General features: G+C 31.4%; 1 protein-coding gene across 2 annotated transcripts in view; it reads left to right on the top strand.

Annotated features, from left to right (window-relative positions):
• LOC130891509 (protein turtle homolog A-like) overlaps positions 1-18990 on the top strand; it is an 842489-nt gene that overhangs the window by 811673 nt on the left and 11826 nt on the right. For both annotated transcript variants that reach the window (XM_057796310.1, XM_057796309.1), the window contains exons 12-13: positions 16775-16995; positions 18389-18589. In XM_057796310.1, coding sequence (XP_057652293.1) covers positions 16775-16995; positions 18389-18589 — 422 coding nt within the window. The remainder of the gene's footprint in view (positions 1-16774; positions 16996-18388; positions 18590-18990) is intronic.

Genomic DNA, 18990 nt, shown 5'->3' on the forward strand with positions numbered 1-18990 from the left:
AAAAACAAGATCTTTTTTAAGCATACACAATAAAAAATAAATGTATATTTGTTATGATTGTGTATAACGTGATTTATTTTTCTATTTACATTTCTTTAATGCCGAAAAATCAAAGATATTGAAAGATTTCGAATCACTTTGGCTACTTTCGTGTGAGTTTCAAATTTATTTGTTAGGAATTTATATCTAAGTATTAATATTGTTGCTTTTCTATTCGATAATTCAATTTTTGTTTTTTTTTATTGCAGGTAAAACGTGAAAAAAATTTCAAATAGAACAACACATGAAAACTTTTGCTTAATTGGGTAAGATGAAATCTAGAAAAGTGTCACAACTCACATTTATGCAATGTTTCCAACCAATTTCCAAACATATAAGCAAACAAGATATATTTAACCGAGTTTTATGTTACGCAATGATGACATCAAATATTCCATCGTCAAAGTTCACATATTTTCTCCAAAAATCCAATGTACTAGTTAATCCAATTGTTAATCAACAATACGAAGAAACGATTCCTTATAATCGGAAAAAATTAAAGCTAAAATTCGGAATGAACATTTTTTTATTGATAGAGACTCTTTTAACATATTTCCTTCCTACACCTGTTCCGGATAATTTTTTGTTTATTGTTATCAGATGCAGCACCACACATGAAAAGTCTGAGCAAAATTTAAAAATATTTTACCTCAACTTATAATACATGTAACATGTCTTACCTATGCTTCAAATAAGGTTGCTGAAGAGATTAGGAAATATTTTCCTCTTGAAAATAATTTAATTTCAGACTGGATACTCTGCTTACACTAGCACTAATGATTACCCTGTCTGACACCTGTTTCGATAACAAAGTTATCGTCTTCAGAGACTGAAGGTAAACTCAGTTTCTGAAGACGAAACCCTGGTTATCCAAACGCGCGTCAGACAATATAAATCGGCTCCAAAAATGCCAGCTTAATTACAAGATGGAACATGGTTGCAAGCCGCTTTTTTTATCACGGGAATGTTTGTCAACTAAAAGATTTAATTTCAGAATTGTCTGACGCATCTTCCCAACTGCTCACTGATGTTAAGCATTTACCCAAAAATACAGAAATAATTCAACAAAATTTTCGATTATAAGAACCAATTGGTTCAAGAACAATAATACAAATAATGTAAAAATAATGGAGCAATGTGAGGCAGTTTTTCAAAATGTCACAGTTAAAATGGAAGGCATAATTTTGGAAAATTCAAATGTGATTGAAAAAATTTGGATTTCAATTTCTTCACCAAGTAGTTAATATTTATAAGAGGGAATTTACTGAATTCCTTTATTTGGATACATTTGGATACAATAATCAACAATTATAAAATCACTACATCAGTTTATGTCGAAAGGTATTTTTCCATTTATAAATTTTTATATTCAGACAAGAGACAAAATGTTTTAGTTGAAAACTTAGTGATTTACGGTTTTTATAACTAAAACCACTTTCTTTGTTCGTTTATCTAAAGTAAATCAATAAATCTCTATTTTCAAGAATTTTAGGTATATTTTGACTAATTGTTTTGCCTATTTATGCGCCTTATCTGGGTTTCATTGACGATGATATTAATTGTGCATTGTTTTATTTCTATCTGATGTTTTGTTCGTTTTTCATAAAGTGTTAAGACTGAGACTAGTACGAGTGCGAAATAGAAAATCTGCTACATATAAATTCCACAAAGAAATATAATGCCGTAGATAGAAAATTTTCTGGATTGTACAGCGCAGAAAACTACTCCTTTTCTAAAAATATGTTTCTAGTATATTTTGCTAAATTAAACAAGTACAAGTCGTCTTCCAACTATCAAGAATTTTACAGCGGAGGAACTAAATAAATAAATCAAGCAGAATAAACTGATCATCACAAAAGACGATCAAATAGGTGAATTTAACAAAATTTTTTCAGAGAGTAACTTTCACTGAGACCCACTTATCCCATATCAAACTCTTCTGCTTCGAATTAACAGAATGGTAAATACACAAAACAAAAAGCTGGCACAAATAAATAAATAACTGAAACATCCTTAACTTTAAACGGGCCATTCATTAAATCATCGGCAACACATGTCTGAGCGAGCAATATTACAACTTTAAAAAAACTAGAAGGGTGGAAATAAACAGCAGACAACGTAAACAACTAGTTAGCACGAGTGAGAAGAATTGTTGAAGTAATTAATAAAAATAACTCTTTAATACGAGGAAAAAAGAAAATCTGCCTGTAATTTCCAATAACTATAGTGATATTAATATTGCTATTGTTTAACTTCTTTTCAATCATTTTGAAGCAATAATAAGAAATATGTAGTAATTTTGAGTGATTGCGATAAAACCAAATTTTCTTAAAAATAAAACTTGCATTCTAAACAATAATGTTCCTTTTTGCTAGTAGAATGTAATTCCGCCTCTGGATGTAATTGTTGCTAACATTCTCCTGGGCATGCTTTCAGTTAGGTGCTGTATCACTTCTTGAGATATGTTCTCCCATTCCTCTAATGCCGCTTGCTCAAGCTTATTTTAATTTTGAGAAGATGGATTTCGACGACGAATGCGGCGTTTTAAAATGTCCCAGACATGCTCGATAGGATTCATATCTGTACTTCTTGGTGGCCTGTCCAATGTATGAATTCCTACTTCGTTTAGGTCATTCAGCCGCAACGTGTGATCTAGCATTATCATGCATTCAACGAAAATAATCACCAATAAATGACCCAAATGGATCGACGTGATTTTCAAGAATGTCAGTTATGTATCTTGCTGCGTTAAGGGCGGGTCTAGGAAGAGACACTAATTCTGTACTGGAATCAAAACAAATTCCTCCCCAAAACATGATAGACCCTCCTTGGAACGGCTTCCTGGGAATGATACAATACTGCGCAAATCTTTCTCCTCGGCGTCTTCAAATTTGATTACGTCCATCTGGACCTATTAGACTAATTCTTATCTCAACAGTAAATAAAATTTGGCGTGCCTGGACAGCTCTTTTGCTGTGTAAACCAGCTTTCTGAAGGTGTCGTCTTATTGATCTATCAGAGATATTTACATTTCGGACTTCTCGTAAAAAACTGTTGAGCTCGACACTTGTCATTGACCGATTTCTTAATGAATTTTTGCAAAAAACGGTCATCTCGAGGAATGAAAGACGTCCTTGTCCGGACCTCCTAGAATGTGAACCAGTCTCTCGAAATCTTTGCATCAATCTGCAAATGGTTGTGTGGTGTACGCCAAACAGATTTGCCACTTCACGATAACTTTGTCCCTGTCCAACTAACTTGGCTATTCTTTCAGCTTCGCGTTCATTTAACTGCCTAACTCTATTCATTTTTTGTTTAACTAGTCTGGACTTTAACAAACCTTGATGGTTGGTACAACAATAGAATGAAAGAAACACAAAACACAAAAACAGTTATTTGCTAATAAGAAATTTTGCTACATTTTATCGCTAACATTTAAGATACTTTAACTTTTTGTGATAGAAAAAAAAGAAACCCAAAAGATCACCATTTTAGGTTTTGATATTGAAATAAAGGATGGTGCGTTATTTATGGCCACGAGTTTATTAATAGTATATAATAATTTCTTCTAATAATCGTGGATAAATATCATCATGATAATTGGTATATGTACCTGTTTACTTGATTACCAATTTTCCCAAGGTGAATTAAAAAAATCATATACATTTGAGTTATGTAAACAATTTGATTATCATTGTGTTTTTTGTATACCTATCATTTAGTCTGTGTGTTTGGGCATAATCATAATATGAATAAACCAATCTTTTTTTATTCCAATATGCTAAAAAACTAAATACTCGTTACAAAGTAAGAGTGGTGCCATAAATTCAGTATCTTGATCTAGTAATTGATAATATGGGACTGATATTATCTTTAACTACTGTATAGGAAGTAGAGTAAATATTAAAACAATGTTTAGAAATATGTAAATGATTTTTTGTGTTGCAATATCAGTAAGTAGATCTCTATATTTCTATCTTCAAAGGGGATTTTTATTATTCGTTATTCTTAAGTTTCCCTTATTTCATTTGACTTGTTTGAAAATAATTAAAACAAGGATATATATTCAGTATGTCTTGTTTCACATTTTCATGTTATTATTTATTTTCAAAAAAACTCATAGGTGAAGAGACTACGGATGTTGTACTGGAAAATAATGGAACAATAAAAAGATGTGATAGATATTTAGCCGTAAATTTTAATGAACAAGTGACCGATGGGGCCAAAATAAAATCGAAAATAAACTAGTCGAAACGGATAATAAAAGCACTTAATGAAACTCTGTGGAGCTCAGAGATAGGCAAACAAAGGAAGGTAAAAATATACGACATCATGATCAAAAGTACGTTAATATATAGGGTGTCCCACGATGAGTTGAAACTATCTGTATATAACAAAATACTTACGATTTTTTTAACTAAAATATTTTCAAAGATGGCCGACTTGCCGTTCTACAGTATATTGTATACTTTCCTGCACCTAAACCTTACCGTTATCCAGATATTAAATGTTTTTTGTAAATTTTTAGAGATGTAGGTTTGGTCTAAATTTTATTTTGACCCGTTGATACAAGCACTAAGAAATAAAGAAGTATTTTTATATATATGTATATTGTCAAGGTCTGTGAAAAAATCAGGTCAAATTGTATTTACTAATCCTATTCCAACTTTTAGTCGTTTCCGAGATATTTGAGGTTTAAAATGATTATTGTGTTTTTTAACAAGTTGTAATTTCTTATGAATACTTTTAGTAGACTTTGGCACTTATTTAACTGTCATTATTCAATTATTGCTACTTTCGAAAATCGTTAAAATGGCTCGTTCTCAATTTAATACCTAATGTATAAAATTTAGACCACACCTGCTAAAAATTTACAGAAAACATTCAATATCTGTATAACAGTAAGGTTTAGATATGGGAAAGTACACATGAATTTGCCTTATTTTTCACACCTGAATGCATTAACATAGAAAAAAACTGAGTGGTCCTATTTAAAAAAATAAAGAAATTTGATATTTATGAAGTTAAGCACTTTTTATACACACCCTGTATAAAATGAAAAGTTTTCAACATAGATTCAATTCAAATACGATCTTGCTAAAAGCAACCAAACAGAAACCATTTTCATATATTTAAGGGTATCTTCGTAAAAAAATAATTTATAAGGGTCTGCAACTTTGAAATTTTTTACAAAAAAATTAATAACTCAAAAAGTTCGTATTTTTCGTGAAAAGTTTTCAGACACATGCTTACTAAAATTTTAAGTAGATTTTAAAAATGTATTAATATACAGGGTGTTTTATTTAAAATAACAAAGTTACTGTCGACTTCCGGTAGAAAAGGAAGTCGGCCATCTTTGAAAATATTTCAGTTAAAAAGATCGAATCTGAAAACCCAAACGTAGAAATTTTCATGATTTTACTATAAATATTTTGCCTTATACAGATAGTTTTAAGTCGTCGTAGGACACCCATTATGGATCAGAGACGTGCACAAATGAAATGGAAAGTTGAAGTTACAGAAATGAATGCAACAAGAAGGGCATTTAGGACATAATTATCGAAAACAGTAAATAATGAGAGAATTGAGAAACTAATGGGTATAAAAGAGACATTTATAATATGTATAGAAAGGAAACAACTGGTATAGTACTGGCATATTCACTGAATTACAAAAGTAAGACTACTAAAGAAAGTGAAGAGATGGATACCATCAGAAAACCGCAAAAGTGGAAAACCAAGGAAAAAATGGATGGAAGGTATATTGATTCGAAAGAAGAAGAGAAAAAACGTTGAGCGCCAATTTTGTCCATATAATTATGAAATTAGTTATATTATCTATATTTTTCGAAAATTTTGATTTTCTTTATATTCCAAAATATTTACCTATTAATCTATCTTACAAAAATAGGTAAGTGTGTAGACAGTTTTATTGATTCAAAGATAATCTTGGATCAAATATCAAAGAAATTTATAATGTAATGTCCTTATTCCGGTTTTTTATCATTTAAGACAGACATTAAAAATTGAAATAAATTTTGACAAATATGCGAATATTATTTTATTGGTTATAAAAATTGGTTTACACGAAATAAAGACAATTCGTAAAATCAAATATGTCTCGTATATCCTATCTAAGTCTGATTACACTATTCCAATTATTATGACGATCTAAAATATCGAATGTTTATATTTACGAATGACAGTTCGGTCCAATTTGTGTTCAGGAATCTGTTTGACTTTGATAACTAGTACTGGGTTTTTAACTTTGGATCTTATGCACACTTCAGAATTTGTTCCTTATTACGTTCCTTTTAGAGTCCTCTAATCACTAAATACACTTTCGGATTTTTCTCTATTCGATTTCCGTAACACTCCGTTTGGATTTTCCGGTAACTACTTATACATCAGAATTTTTTTTTTATTTCTGGTAACTAAATACAACCTACTTTTCTCCCGCTTTTTATAGTTTTTTTTTTACTAATGACAAAAAATTTATTATTTTAACAACTAATACTTGAAGCAGCTAAAACATTTAAATAATTTATAGCCCATATATGTTATTAAATGAATGATTAGTTAGGTTAAGGTAGCTTAGAAAACCCTGATACATTCAGAAGACCTAGCAGCATATTATAATTTGAACTTGTCTCTTTGGAAATACAATATTTTGCGATCTGCGATCGTCAATACTTCTCATAAAGACTGTTTTCCAAGCGACAACGCCTTTTTGCAAACAAAACAGGATTATTTACCTCAACATAATTTCTGCTGATATGGATCTCCAAATTCTTCTAATTCAAGCAATGTCAGAATAAAATATATTGAAAATTAAAAACTAAAAAAGTATTCAATTCAAAAATGATCCATAACTTTTCGGCAAATAGGGATTTGTTGAAAACCCGCGCGACATAGCCTCAGAACTCAAATTTAACTAATAATAATTAGTTCAACTGGTTATAGCTGATTTATATTTTAATACTTTGATTGCATTGCATAGTACTTTGAGAATGATATTTTATATAGTTTTATATTTAAGTTTATCTACTTATATATTAATATATTTCATTTATTATTAATATTTTACACCTGAACACTTTATACATGGTATTATCATCTCAAAAACCCGAACTAAAACAAAAAATCGACTGGTTTACACGGGGAACACACCCTTAAACTTTGAATGAATTTATAGGCTATTTTAGAGATAATGTATACTGCAGTCGAGTCGTGATACCATAACTTTGAAAACCACTTGGAATATGTAATCGATAACAATTTTTTTGTTGTTATTTTACATTTGGAGTAGTCAGAGTTATGATTTTTGTCCCGTCGTACAACATGATAAAGTCGTGGCGATATAAAAGACTTTTTGTATTAAAACTTTTGTAGATTATCTTTTTTGGGGTTTACCTTATAAAAAATTTTGAAAAGTAATCATATCAGAATGAAACTATAGTTTTTTACATATCTTATAATCACAAGAACTATTCAAGTTGTTTGTTAACATTATTTATTTATTGAATAATATGCAATATATCCTCAGTTAAATCAGGTCGGTGTAATTACTACATGAATAATATCCCGTTTGTCTTTATACGCCCATGATGTCGTGTATACATATACTATCCTAATTATATTTTGTGTGTATTGAGGACGAATATCAGCTTTGTGTAGGTCTGAAACGGGCCCTGATTATAATTGTTGGTTTCTATAATATGGACCCAAGGGCCATTCAAAATGTTTTGGTAATTATCATCAGAAGTGAAGGACTGATGGCGTCTCAGATTGAATATTTAACGTCGTGCTTAATCAGAAATTGAATTTCTACGTAGTAGTGGAATAGAAAAGACTAAACAAAATAACGTTATCAGAAATTTTATCACTGATAAAATTGTTGTTGAATTAAATAGATTCTCAATTATTCATTTTCAAAGTCGACCTAGTTGCTAAAAGGAAACTTTGGTGAAAATACGCTGTCTGTCCTCAGACGTCTTGCATGGATGAATAGAATCATTCCTCAAATACAGCAAAATTCAAAATCTGATCTGTCGACTGTGCTTTTGTACTAGGGGTAAAAGCACCCTCTTCCGGGGAAAGAACAATTTTACTTGGAAATCGATATGATAATTATAAAAATATTTTGGTCGAAATTTTTATTTAATTGATACTCTCCAAATTATTAACGATTGAAACTGAAAAAACACATGTATTTTAACTTTATTAACTAATTACTCGAAAAGCTTGAATTTTACCAAAAATTATTCAAAACAAACAAATAGTTGATAAAAAAAATTTTCTCTTTCAATGACCTTTATCAACTCTATAAGGACTAAATTACTGTCCGTTGGAGAATGAGAATTTTCCAAGAATCATCACCATCAATCAACGGCACTTTTTATTCTGCATACATTCCTTAAATATTGCCACGTTTCAATCCTCCATGAAAGAAATCAATGAACTTTGGTACCCATTGTCTTCTCACAATTTTCCAAACTGTACTTTCAGGGATGCTCGTTAAAGCTAAAGTATTTTTAAAGGATAGTATTTTTCATAGCATCGGTCAATTAACTAATTAACTTCAAGTGAATACTTTCAGCTATCATTTTTGTCTCAACGGGCAATTATTAGCGCTCTTTGGTAGACATTTTAAAAGACTCTAACTTTATAATACACACTATTTCTTGGCTCGAAATGAACTAACACCAACCAAGATGTTTGGACAGTACCTAATCCGACCCTGTTAGCGTTAGGTATAAATATAAGGGTGTAGTCTATTCTTTGCATTTCATATAGTAACTGGACGCTAGTCAATTTCTTAAATCGTGAAAAATTGTATGAAGTATTGAAAATTTATTTAATTTAATTTGAGAAAGCGAAATTTTCCGCTGCTCTTTTGTGTATTGTTGTAATTTACTTCTTGTACAACGTTTTTAAGAAAAGTTTGTACATCGGAAATGTGCGGATGATGGTTCACCAATTGATTGTTTAATTTTGTTACCAGAAATGTCACTGATTAAAATATCTTCTGCATTGAATCGATTATTATCACGTTTTTTGTAAAATGAGTCAAATATCATTTTAAAATAATCAGATTCTGTCTCTGAGGTACTTCAAACCTTTTAATAAGATTTTAGTATCTTCCAATATCTGTTTATCACGATATTTGATTTTAGTATAACATAGCTCTAGTTTAATTGATGAAAATTTGGTTTCACCTAAAGAACATCATTGATATCCTTTATACTTAATTCAAATTTTAGATACTGAATGTCTTACAAATATAAATAAATGATTGAAATGATTGTGAACATGCAACAGATGGTATAAAAAACTGAAGATATAACTTGATCTAAAGATCCTGCTATCAAATTAGTTAGTACGACTTGTACTAGTATGATAGGTAAATAGGAGCAAAACCGATTATTGGGACAACCTACAGGTGCCGAGACAGGCAAAGACTCTTCTGGGAAACTATAATCAGAGAAGATCTGTTGAATGTATCAATCTGATTAAGAACAAACTAGGAAGACTAACAGGAGTCCTATCGGGGCACTGTTACCTCAACAAACACCTGAAGACCCTAGGCTTTGCAGATAATGCTTCGTGCAGATTTTGTCGCACAGAAGACGAAACCTCTATCCACATTCCCTCGAAGTGTTAAACACCACAGAACTTCGAATTACTACATTTCGGAATGTATGAGATTGAAATCTCTGGCGACTAAAGCCATCCCACATTCTAAAGCTTCTAAAAGGAGTGGATCTGCTGTAAATACTGGGTTCCCCAGTATCGCAGCAAGAAAAGGGGGCACAATAGTTCCTTTGTGTCGTACCTATACATATATACATTAATATGTCCATATTTTGAATACATTTTTCAAATTGTAATTTCATAATTTCATATTGAATTTGATATAGTCTAATTTCAGTTTTCTATAATAAAAAAAGGAATACAGTAATTGCAAAGTATTGCTTTTAAAAACAACTTTACTACAACATGTTTAAGATCACTTTTCTTCATCAATAAGCAGAATAAATATTCACTCTACTTTTTAGCTACTTCACAACTAGACAAACCTTTTCCACCAGAAAATTGTACAATCATTTACCAAACACAGTATTTCCTCCACGTGGCTTGCCAAGTAGCAGACGACAAATATCATCCTTCCGATATTTATTTAATGCAAGTATACGATGCTGATACGCGATTACTAATTGGTACTACTACCTCACAAAATCCACGTGAGATAATCATCCGGAATTTGGGAGATATACACGAGGATTTACTTTTGTTTATTAGAACTATGGATGCTAGATCCGTGACAAGTGATGCTAGTATTATATTCGTTCCTGCAATAACAAGATTGAACGCAAGTGGTAAGATGCTGGAATCTTTTCCGGTTTGGTGTTGGATTGTAGATATTTCGATTGGTTTTTAGTAGGTAGATGTAGAGATAGTAATAATATTCTTAATGTAACGAGTGTTGGTTGCAAATAATAAACGTATTTTAAAATGAAAGACGAAATTTACTGTATAGATTGCATAGGAAAGATAATATTCAAGACCCATTTTGGGTCCTGATGAAGAATGATCATCAGTTACAGATATTTGAGATAATTCAGCAAATATCTGGACAGAAGTATAGTGTGTCTTTTGTGATGCCGGGTCCAAACTAGACAGACAAAGAATGGCAAGAGAAATACATATATTTGGTACGCATAATTTACAAGTTGTCAGTGCAGTGTGAACGATCTGCACTGATAAAAGAAGAGACCAATAAACCAGCGGAAAATCACACAAATTTAGTTCTATTGTGTCAAGAAGCACTAGGGTCTTTACGTACAATGTCGAAACACAGTGGAACACAGAATGTTCAAGGAGATTGATAGAATTGTACAAAGAGCATATGCATGGGGTTCGAAAAATTAGGATTATAATAAAAAAGTTAATGAATTGTAAGAGATTTGTCTAACATTGAATATAAACACCACGGAGCTAGCTGAATATTTCACTTCCAAATGGTTAGTACATGGACTGTCAAACTGTATTTGCCTAATGAAACTAACAATTTATTCATGAAATGAATTTCTTCTATTTCAAGTTGGGTCTTATTCGAAAACTGTTGCATTTAATTCTTCCGACATTGGACGAAGAATATTCGTTCTTGCGCTGTCGTTGGTTCGTATCAAAATCGTGTTCACTTCTTGTCTGTTTAGTCTCGACCCGGCATAAAATTTAGTTTTTTCAAATATTTGCACAGGAAACTGCTTTTCTGGGTTGTAATCATTTCTCACTCAAAGATTTTTAAATTCAGATGAATTCTACACATTTTTTGAGATGTTCATCTGTATCTGCATAAACTGGCGAGTTTTTGTTCACGTATTAATTATATGTTGTAGTTATAGAGAGTTGTTTATTATGTTTATTGGTATTTTGGACTTCTTAATAATAATTATCAATATTGATATTACAAGATTACAAATATTTATCGAACTAGGAAGTTCTCTTCCATTCTATATATGCCACCAGTTATTTTTCACTGAATTACTTTCTTAATGTCTTGATCAATAGCATAGTATGATTTCATTTTCTGTACTTCAAAATCATGAACTTCAAGCACCTGGTTTATCACTCTAGAAGTTTTACGAGATAATGAACCTTCCAGAGCACTGCACATATTGATCGATGCCATACATACACAATATTTACTATACAAGGATAGTCGCAGAAGTGCCCGGCCTGACCTAAAGATGGCGGTAGTTTCTTGAAAAATACCTCTGTAGAAAGTACATAATTTATACAGCAAATGTTTCAAGTTTTAAGACGCCACGTTGTTTCGTATTTGTTTGGCAGCCATTAATAGTGAAAGCTTTCAGTTAATTTGTAAACATGGAAAAAATTGATCATCATTATTGAATAGAATACTTTTATTCGAAAGGCATTAGCCCAACCAATACAAAAACTTAACTAGATTCTACTCTGAGTGGAATAATTTTCATTGACTATCTTGAAAAAGAAAAAACTATCAACGGTGAGTTCTATACAAACTTATTGCAACGTTTGAATGAAAAATCAAGCAAGAACAGCCGCATTTGGCTATTCGCCTGTTCGCCAGATTCAGCTTCCTTGGGTTATTTTCTGTTTCCAGACTTGAAACAAAGGATCGTTGGTCAAAGATTTTCCAACAATGAAGAGGTGATGTCGACAGTTAATGGTTATTTTTCGAGGAGCTTGACGATTCCTATTATAAAAAGGTTATCGAACTTATTGAACATTGCTGGGAAAAGTTTATAGAGCTAAAAGGAGATTACGTGGCCAAAAAATATTTTTTTCCAAAATTTTAATCAAGAAGTTCGTACCTAGTAAGCAGTAGTGAAATAGAGATTGAACGCTCAAAAAAAACATAGAAATAGAAAGTGTGTTGCCCTTTGAGTTGGATGTCAGGGGCATGTTTATCCCTTTATCCCTTTGGATCCAGCTCTGTGTGATTTCTTGTATTCCTCTGGAAAGGAAAATATTAGACACTTTTCGGGATTATCTATGTCTCATAACTTCGCTATTTTTTTTTATTTATTCACCTTGAATAAATCATAATTGAAAACTATTGCAGTGTTGATTGCCCGTAAATTTTTGCGTTCCAATTTTTATTGATATGAAATTCGATCATGAAGTTTCAATCTGAATAAAATTAAATTCAAACTAGACTATTAGCAAATCAAAAAACACTATTTTAAAATAACATTAATAGTTTAGCTATTGTTTCAAGCTTTGATTAATATTGCAACCATAAACTAGATAGGCAATTGAATAATAAAACTGCTCTACGTTAACTATTGCAGATTTCATAAATAATATTTATGGAATATAAATCTTCTATGGCATTATGTTTTAACCATACCCTCAAATTTTTGTTATTTAGATTGGCATCAATTTATTGAATTGGAACTTTATTTATCTATAAGGCACAAAATTTTGCACCCTCTATTATGTTGAATCTGAAGTGTTTATCATTCTTCTATAATCGAAACTAGAAACTGTTGTGTCTTCGTTTGCCTTTTACGCCTGTTTACCCTGAGATAAACGCATAGGGGTGATTCCGTTCTAACTGTGATTTTTTGTATTCAAAATTTCAAGATTTTAAAATTTAACTTTTCTAACTTTTTTATGCATATTATTCATCTATTTTACTGTAAAAATAAAACTCTAAGAGGAATTTACTACAACTTCAAAGTATCACGAGCAAGACACAAATGTCGGATTTTGAGTTCCACGGTACTGACTCATTTATCCACGGTACTGACATGGTAACTTAAGATATTAAACAACAAGTGCATCAATTTTCCTCAGTTTGATCATAAACATTAGAATTTATAAGGTAATTAGTTTAAATCATTTGTTACGACAAAAAAAATTAATAATTTATCGGTAAATTCTAGGAATGGACATGACACGGTACTGACATTCAAGTGATGTAGTATAAGTTTTCTTTAAGTGGCAAGTTATATTGTATAAAAATAATGTTTAAATATCTTAAGAATTATTCAATTAACACAAAATTTTTATTAATTGATTATTAATTAATGACTAGTACAAAAAAACAATACAGGACATTGAATATCACAGTTATAATGGAATCACCCATAGGTTTGTTATGAGCCTTACGAAAATAGTTATTAAAAATTTGAAAGACGGTTGCTACACTTTTCGGGAAATTTGGAAGAAACGTGAAATGTTTTCAACTTAGCGATAAGCGAAGCAGCAAAAAAAGTATATGAAATATGCAGAACAACTACTAACAAAAAATTGACAACATGGCGGACGTCCCACATAAAGAAAGAAATTACGAAGAACAAAGACGCATAAAAGTGAAATCTGGCAAGCAGAACAGTAGAAAGCTATGAAAAAGACAATAAGCAGAGAAAAAAGTAGAATATATGCAAAGAAAACGGTAACAAACTGGAAATAGATAGTAAAGGAAACCAAAAATTGTTTTACAAAGAAATTAAATCTTTTAAGAAGGTAAGACGAGATATAATTGAACGATGAAAATAGTATTTATAGCAACTGCTAATGGGAACAGGTGTTGACGATGGACTAGTTGAAGAAGTTATTAACACAAGTAAAAAAGAGGACCACGATGAAAACGAAAAAAGGATGCCGACGGAAGAAGTTATAGAAGCGATCATAGCCAAAAATGAAAAGCTGCGGAATGCGAAAAAATAACACCTGAAATGTTAATAGCTATGCGATAGAAAGGTATAGAATTATTCACAAAAATATGCGAAAAAGATTAAAATACGGCAAATATACCAAAAGACTGTTACTATCCATTTTTAAGTAAATAGATAGCAAGCAATGTAAAAACTACAGAGGAATGAATTTACTGTGTTTACGATGAAAGTTTACGAAAAAATCGCAGATAATAAAGTAGAAATTACACAAAATGATGCACAAAGTGGATCCCGCAAATGTATAAGTATACAAGATCACGTATTTACCATCAAACAAAAGATGTTCGCTGAGATACAGATGCATTATTTGGATTTATTGATATGGAGAAAGCTCAAAGTACCACGAGGAAATATTGGAAAGAATTATACATTATAATTCAAAACTAAATTATGCGAATAAATCATAAATCTCGTCCTAATTCAATTATTTTCCTTCTAAGAAAACTACAATTTAACGTTTGATCAGAGAACACAGTTGATTTAACAACCTTTGGTCTTATTCTGTCCCAGTTTCTGTTGGACTTGGAACTGTAGGTTCTGGAGAAAAAAGCTTTCATTCTAATAAAATTAAGTTGGGGAACTAAGTAAAACAGTAAAATTGGTAACTACCTGCTCTATTGGACATTAATAGTGAGCTCTATTAAATAATTCCGAAATAATTGTCCTTCACAAAGACATTCTTGTTGTCTCTTTTGCATAGTACATTATTTCCACCCACTAAATACTTGTACAAACTCGAATAATATAACCTTTTTTCTGAATCCAGTTCTTTTTTTACAACAAACTGTACATGTACATTCTGGTACCTCTCATAGAGATTAAACTGATACTAATCGTGTACCAAGAGATGTGAGCGCAATATAACAGGCCTGCATCATAATTACCAAATTACTTATCATTTAAATGAACATTAAAGTATCTTAATGCCTCCTGAAATGTTCCCAATTTGGATTCAATTTTGATTATTAATAGGAGGATCATGAGAACATATATAATTTACCTTGATATGACTTCATATTAAAAAAATCTTATCTAGCAATTATCGATGTTAATATTTTTGTAAAATCAAAAGAAACTCAAACTACTATATATTACCATTTGCACTACGTTATACCAATATGATCTTAATAGTGGAAACAAGTTCAGATTAGAGCACAAAACTTTGGCCTTCGGCTCGGAAATTACGGACACTCCCTATATGAACAAATACTTTCATACCTAGCGACATTTTTTATGATCTGTATTATTTTATTTACATCAACTACTTAAGTAAACTAACTCTAATGCCCTAATCTACTGAGTACAGAGTTATTTATGACAATAACGCTTGCTTTGTTAATTTGTTAATCTACTTCTACTCCTCTATTGGACTTATTTACTTGTTAATACAACCAAAGTTACATACTAGTTAATAACTTCATCTAAATTAATATCGAGTTTTAGTATCCCTAGCAGTCCGGTAAATCTTTGGCGCTTATTTTCCCAGAATTCTATTGAGTATGTATCTTGTATTTTCAGGCCTGTTTGATTTTATCTCGTTGAAAAACACGGATGTTTTCAATATCTGTCTTAATATCAAGTTTCTCGAATCTATTCTTAGATTTTCTGGGTCTACGTATTTCTTAAATTATTCCATGACGACGGCAACTCTGGTATGCCTCTTTCCCACATCTGTATGTTTCTTTGAAGTTCAATATTTTGAGTATAATTCCTGGTATTGAATTGAATTTCTCTTATTCAAATCTTCCCTCGATTCAGGAGAAACTGTCTTCTTTCATTTTCACCAGTTTTCCTTCAGATTCTCATCTTCTCTTTATGCATTCATTTATATTTATCTTAGTTATCAAACCTTATAATATTCCTATAGTTTCTTTAATTTGCTCTTTTTTGTCTGACTCTCAAGTTGAACGACACCACGGTACAAGATAGTAAAAGCTTGGGTTATCATGTTATCCTGATCAAAAACTCTCCTTGAGCTGTTATATCCTCTCTATTCCTTCTCTGAGTTTTTAGCCTTTTTTGTTGTACTGCTCACGACCTATTAGTTAATAAGTACCTGCTGGTGTTTTAATGTAGCTATTAGTTTCAGTAGATGTCAAATGAACTTTATTTAATAACATCACCGTATTTTCGTTTGGAATTATCTCTTCAATTGGATTAGTGATCTTTCCTTTATTGCGGTTTCAATGGCACGATTTCAATTTCTTTGACTATAGTTACTCCATTCTTTGTAACATGAACACATGTAAAATTTTTGTATTTAATAGAATATTTAGATGTTTTTGTCTTCTACGAGTACTCTAGATGTAAAGGAACTGAGTGATCATTCATCAAAAGATATTTCATGCAATTCCGTTTCAGCAGTTGCGATTATAGTAAATCAGTCACTCTCCTTTGTTATTGCATTTACATTTTCAACCACAAAAACATAAATTGAAATAATTATTATAGCTTTCTTTCAATTGAAAATATTTTTTTCATCATTTGTACAATTTTTTTCAGCATCAACTCCGGTACTCTTCCAAATAACTCCACTTCTAGGTGCACTGATTGGCGTTGTTGCTGCACTAATTCTAATAGCCATTATCATTGTGGTAGTTATACGATTAAGAGGCGGCGGTGATCGCGATGACAAAGAATACGATGATGGTGGATTAGCAACAACTGGACGTCGATGTGTAGCTGGTAATAGTGATAAGGCCAGTACGGAACCCCTTAATAAGGTGAGTCTAGAAATCAAGTCCTAAATTATTTTACTGAATAAATTATCGTTGCTAGAGACGATAAGTTACAAGAAATTTTGCTGTTCAACTGGATCTCCGTTTGTTGAAATCTTAATCTATCAGTATAGACATAAGCGTGAAGGTGACTCAACAAAAATAGAAATCACAAATATGTTATTCATTACATCCTTTCGTTATTATCTATTAAAGCCAAAGAAAAAGTATAGTGTATAATTCCAATGGAATACTCATTTCCCACTCGTACGATTTGCAGCATTCGTCTACGGTTCACACAATCTAGAACAAGTGAGAATCAAATTTTGTGCGAAATTGAACGATTCTGTGACTAGAACTTACAGTAAAGTACTAAATGTGTTTGTTTATGATTCTATGATTCCTGAAACAGTGGTTCATTGGCATAAAATGCTCAAAAAGAGCCGTGAAAGTATGGAAGACGAAGCGCAGACAGAGATACCGGTCTAGGTGCACAAAAGATCTTATAAGCAGTTCGAATGATAGCAGACGAACTACTTATCAACCGCAATACCGTCAGACTGATTTCAATTCAAGATTTCGTGATCCTACGTTGCTTATGGATGAGCCTAACGTTGCTTGATGGTATTATTATGGATGACGAAAGTTTGTTTTTTCAGTAAGACACCGAAACGAATCGCCTGAATTCACAATCGCTATTACCAAATGATCCAAAATCAAAAAAACTCGCTTGCGCAAGTCGAAAGTGAAAACGATGCTTATCTACCATTTGACAGTCGCCGTTTAACTCATAAGTAGTTCGATCTACCTTGACAGACAGTGAAGCAAGTGTTCTATGATCAAAATCTTCATAGGTGTTGAAAAGAATTAAAAAACAATGTGCGTCTAGATAGGATACTTTCAAATAAAAATGATCCCTGCTACTATGAGCTGAGTGTGCTGCAATTCTTAAATTTCAGAAAAATGCTAGCCAAAACCACCTATTTGCCAGATTCACCGCCCAACGACCGAAAGAGGAACACATTTTGAAACAATTGAGAACATATGATGTGGGAAGCTCCAGTCAATGACTTCCAGAATTGTTAGGAGCCTGAGAAAATCTCCGGTGTATTAGAGCAGAATTATGATAAATTATTTTATCATTACTTAATCTTGTAAAATGGGGAAAATGACTTCATCTGCGATCTTTGTTGCAGTTCTAAACTTGTTTACTAGCATGTTTTTGTCGCTGTTTTGAAAATTTGAAATTCAATATTGATTTTTATTGATAATACAATAGATCTCCTGATTAATTCATCGATATACCATACTTATTATCTAATAAAAAATAATTCGAAACAATTAATCAGATAATCTATTGTAGTAACATTAGCACAAATATATTTTCGGCTTATTGTAGGATCTCAACGACAGCGTAGACAGTTTAGAAGAGAAAAATCCCGATATTATTCCCCAGAACAACGCAGAAGATGAATATCAAGACGAGGAAAGAGCATTCGAAAGGTTAAATAATACTACGATGAGAGTTTACAATAGAATGCAGAGTCCAAACAGTCAGCTCAAAAACAACGGCTCTTATGAAGGTTACAGTGCCAAAATGGTAAGTTGTTTGTTTGTGAAATACAGTGCCGGCTTAAGGAAATTCAACAATTCAATATAAATTAACTACATATATAAATATTATTGTAATTCAGATATCTAACATAAAGCTTATTGGAAATGTACTATAGTTAAAACCTCTGCCGATAGAAAACCGAATTTTCACAAATAGTAATTACTGAAACTTAAGCCTAAAAATATTATCCTGCCTGCTGCATGCTATTAACTTGACTTGACAAAATGTAGAAGCAAAAGAAGAGACTAAGAGAACAAAACGAAAAGAAGAAGTTTGTCTCGAATAAATAATGTAGAGTACTCCGGAAGTTTAAAATAGTTGTACATAAATTTGTAACAGAAGTGATTCACTAGTTGAGCAGTTAAAAAATGAACACTCCGACAATT

Source organism: Diorhabda carinulata, chromosome 3 (assembly GCF_026250575.1).
Source record: "Diorhabda carinulata isolate Delta chromosome 3, icDioCari1.1, whole genome shotgun sequence".
NCBI lineage: Eukaryota > Metazoa > Arthropoda > Insecta > Coleoptera > Chrysomelidae > Diorhabda > Diorhabda carinulata.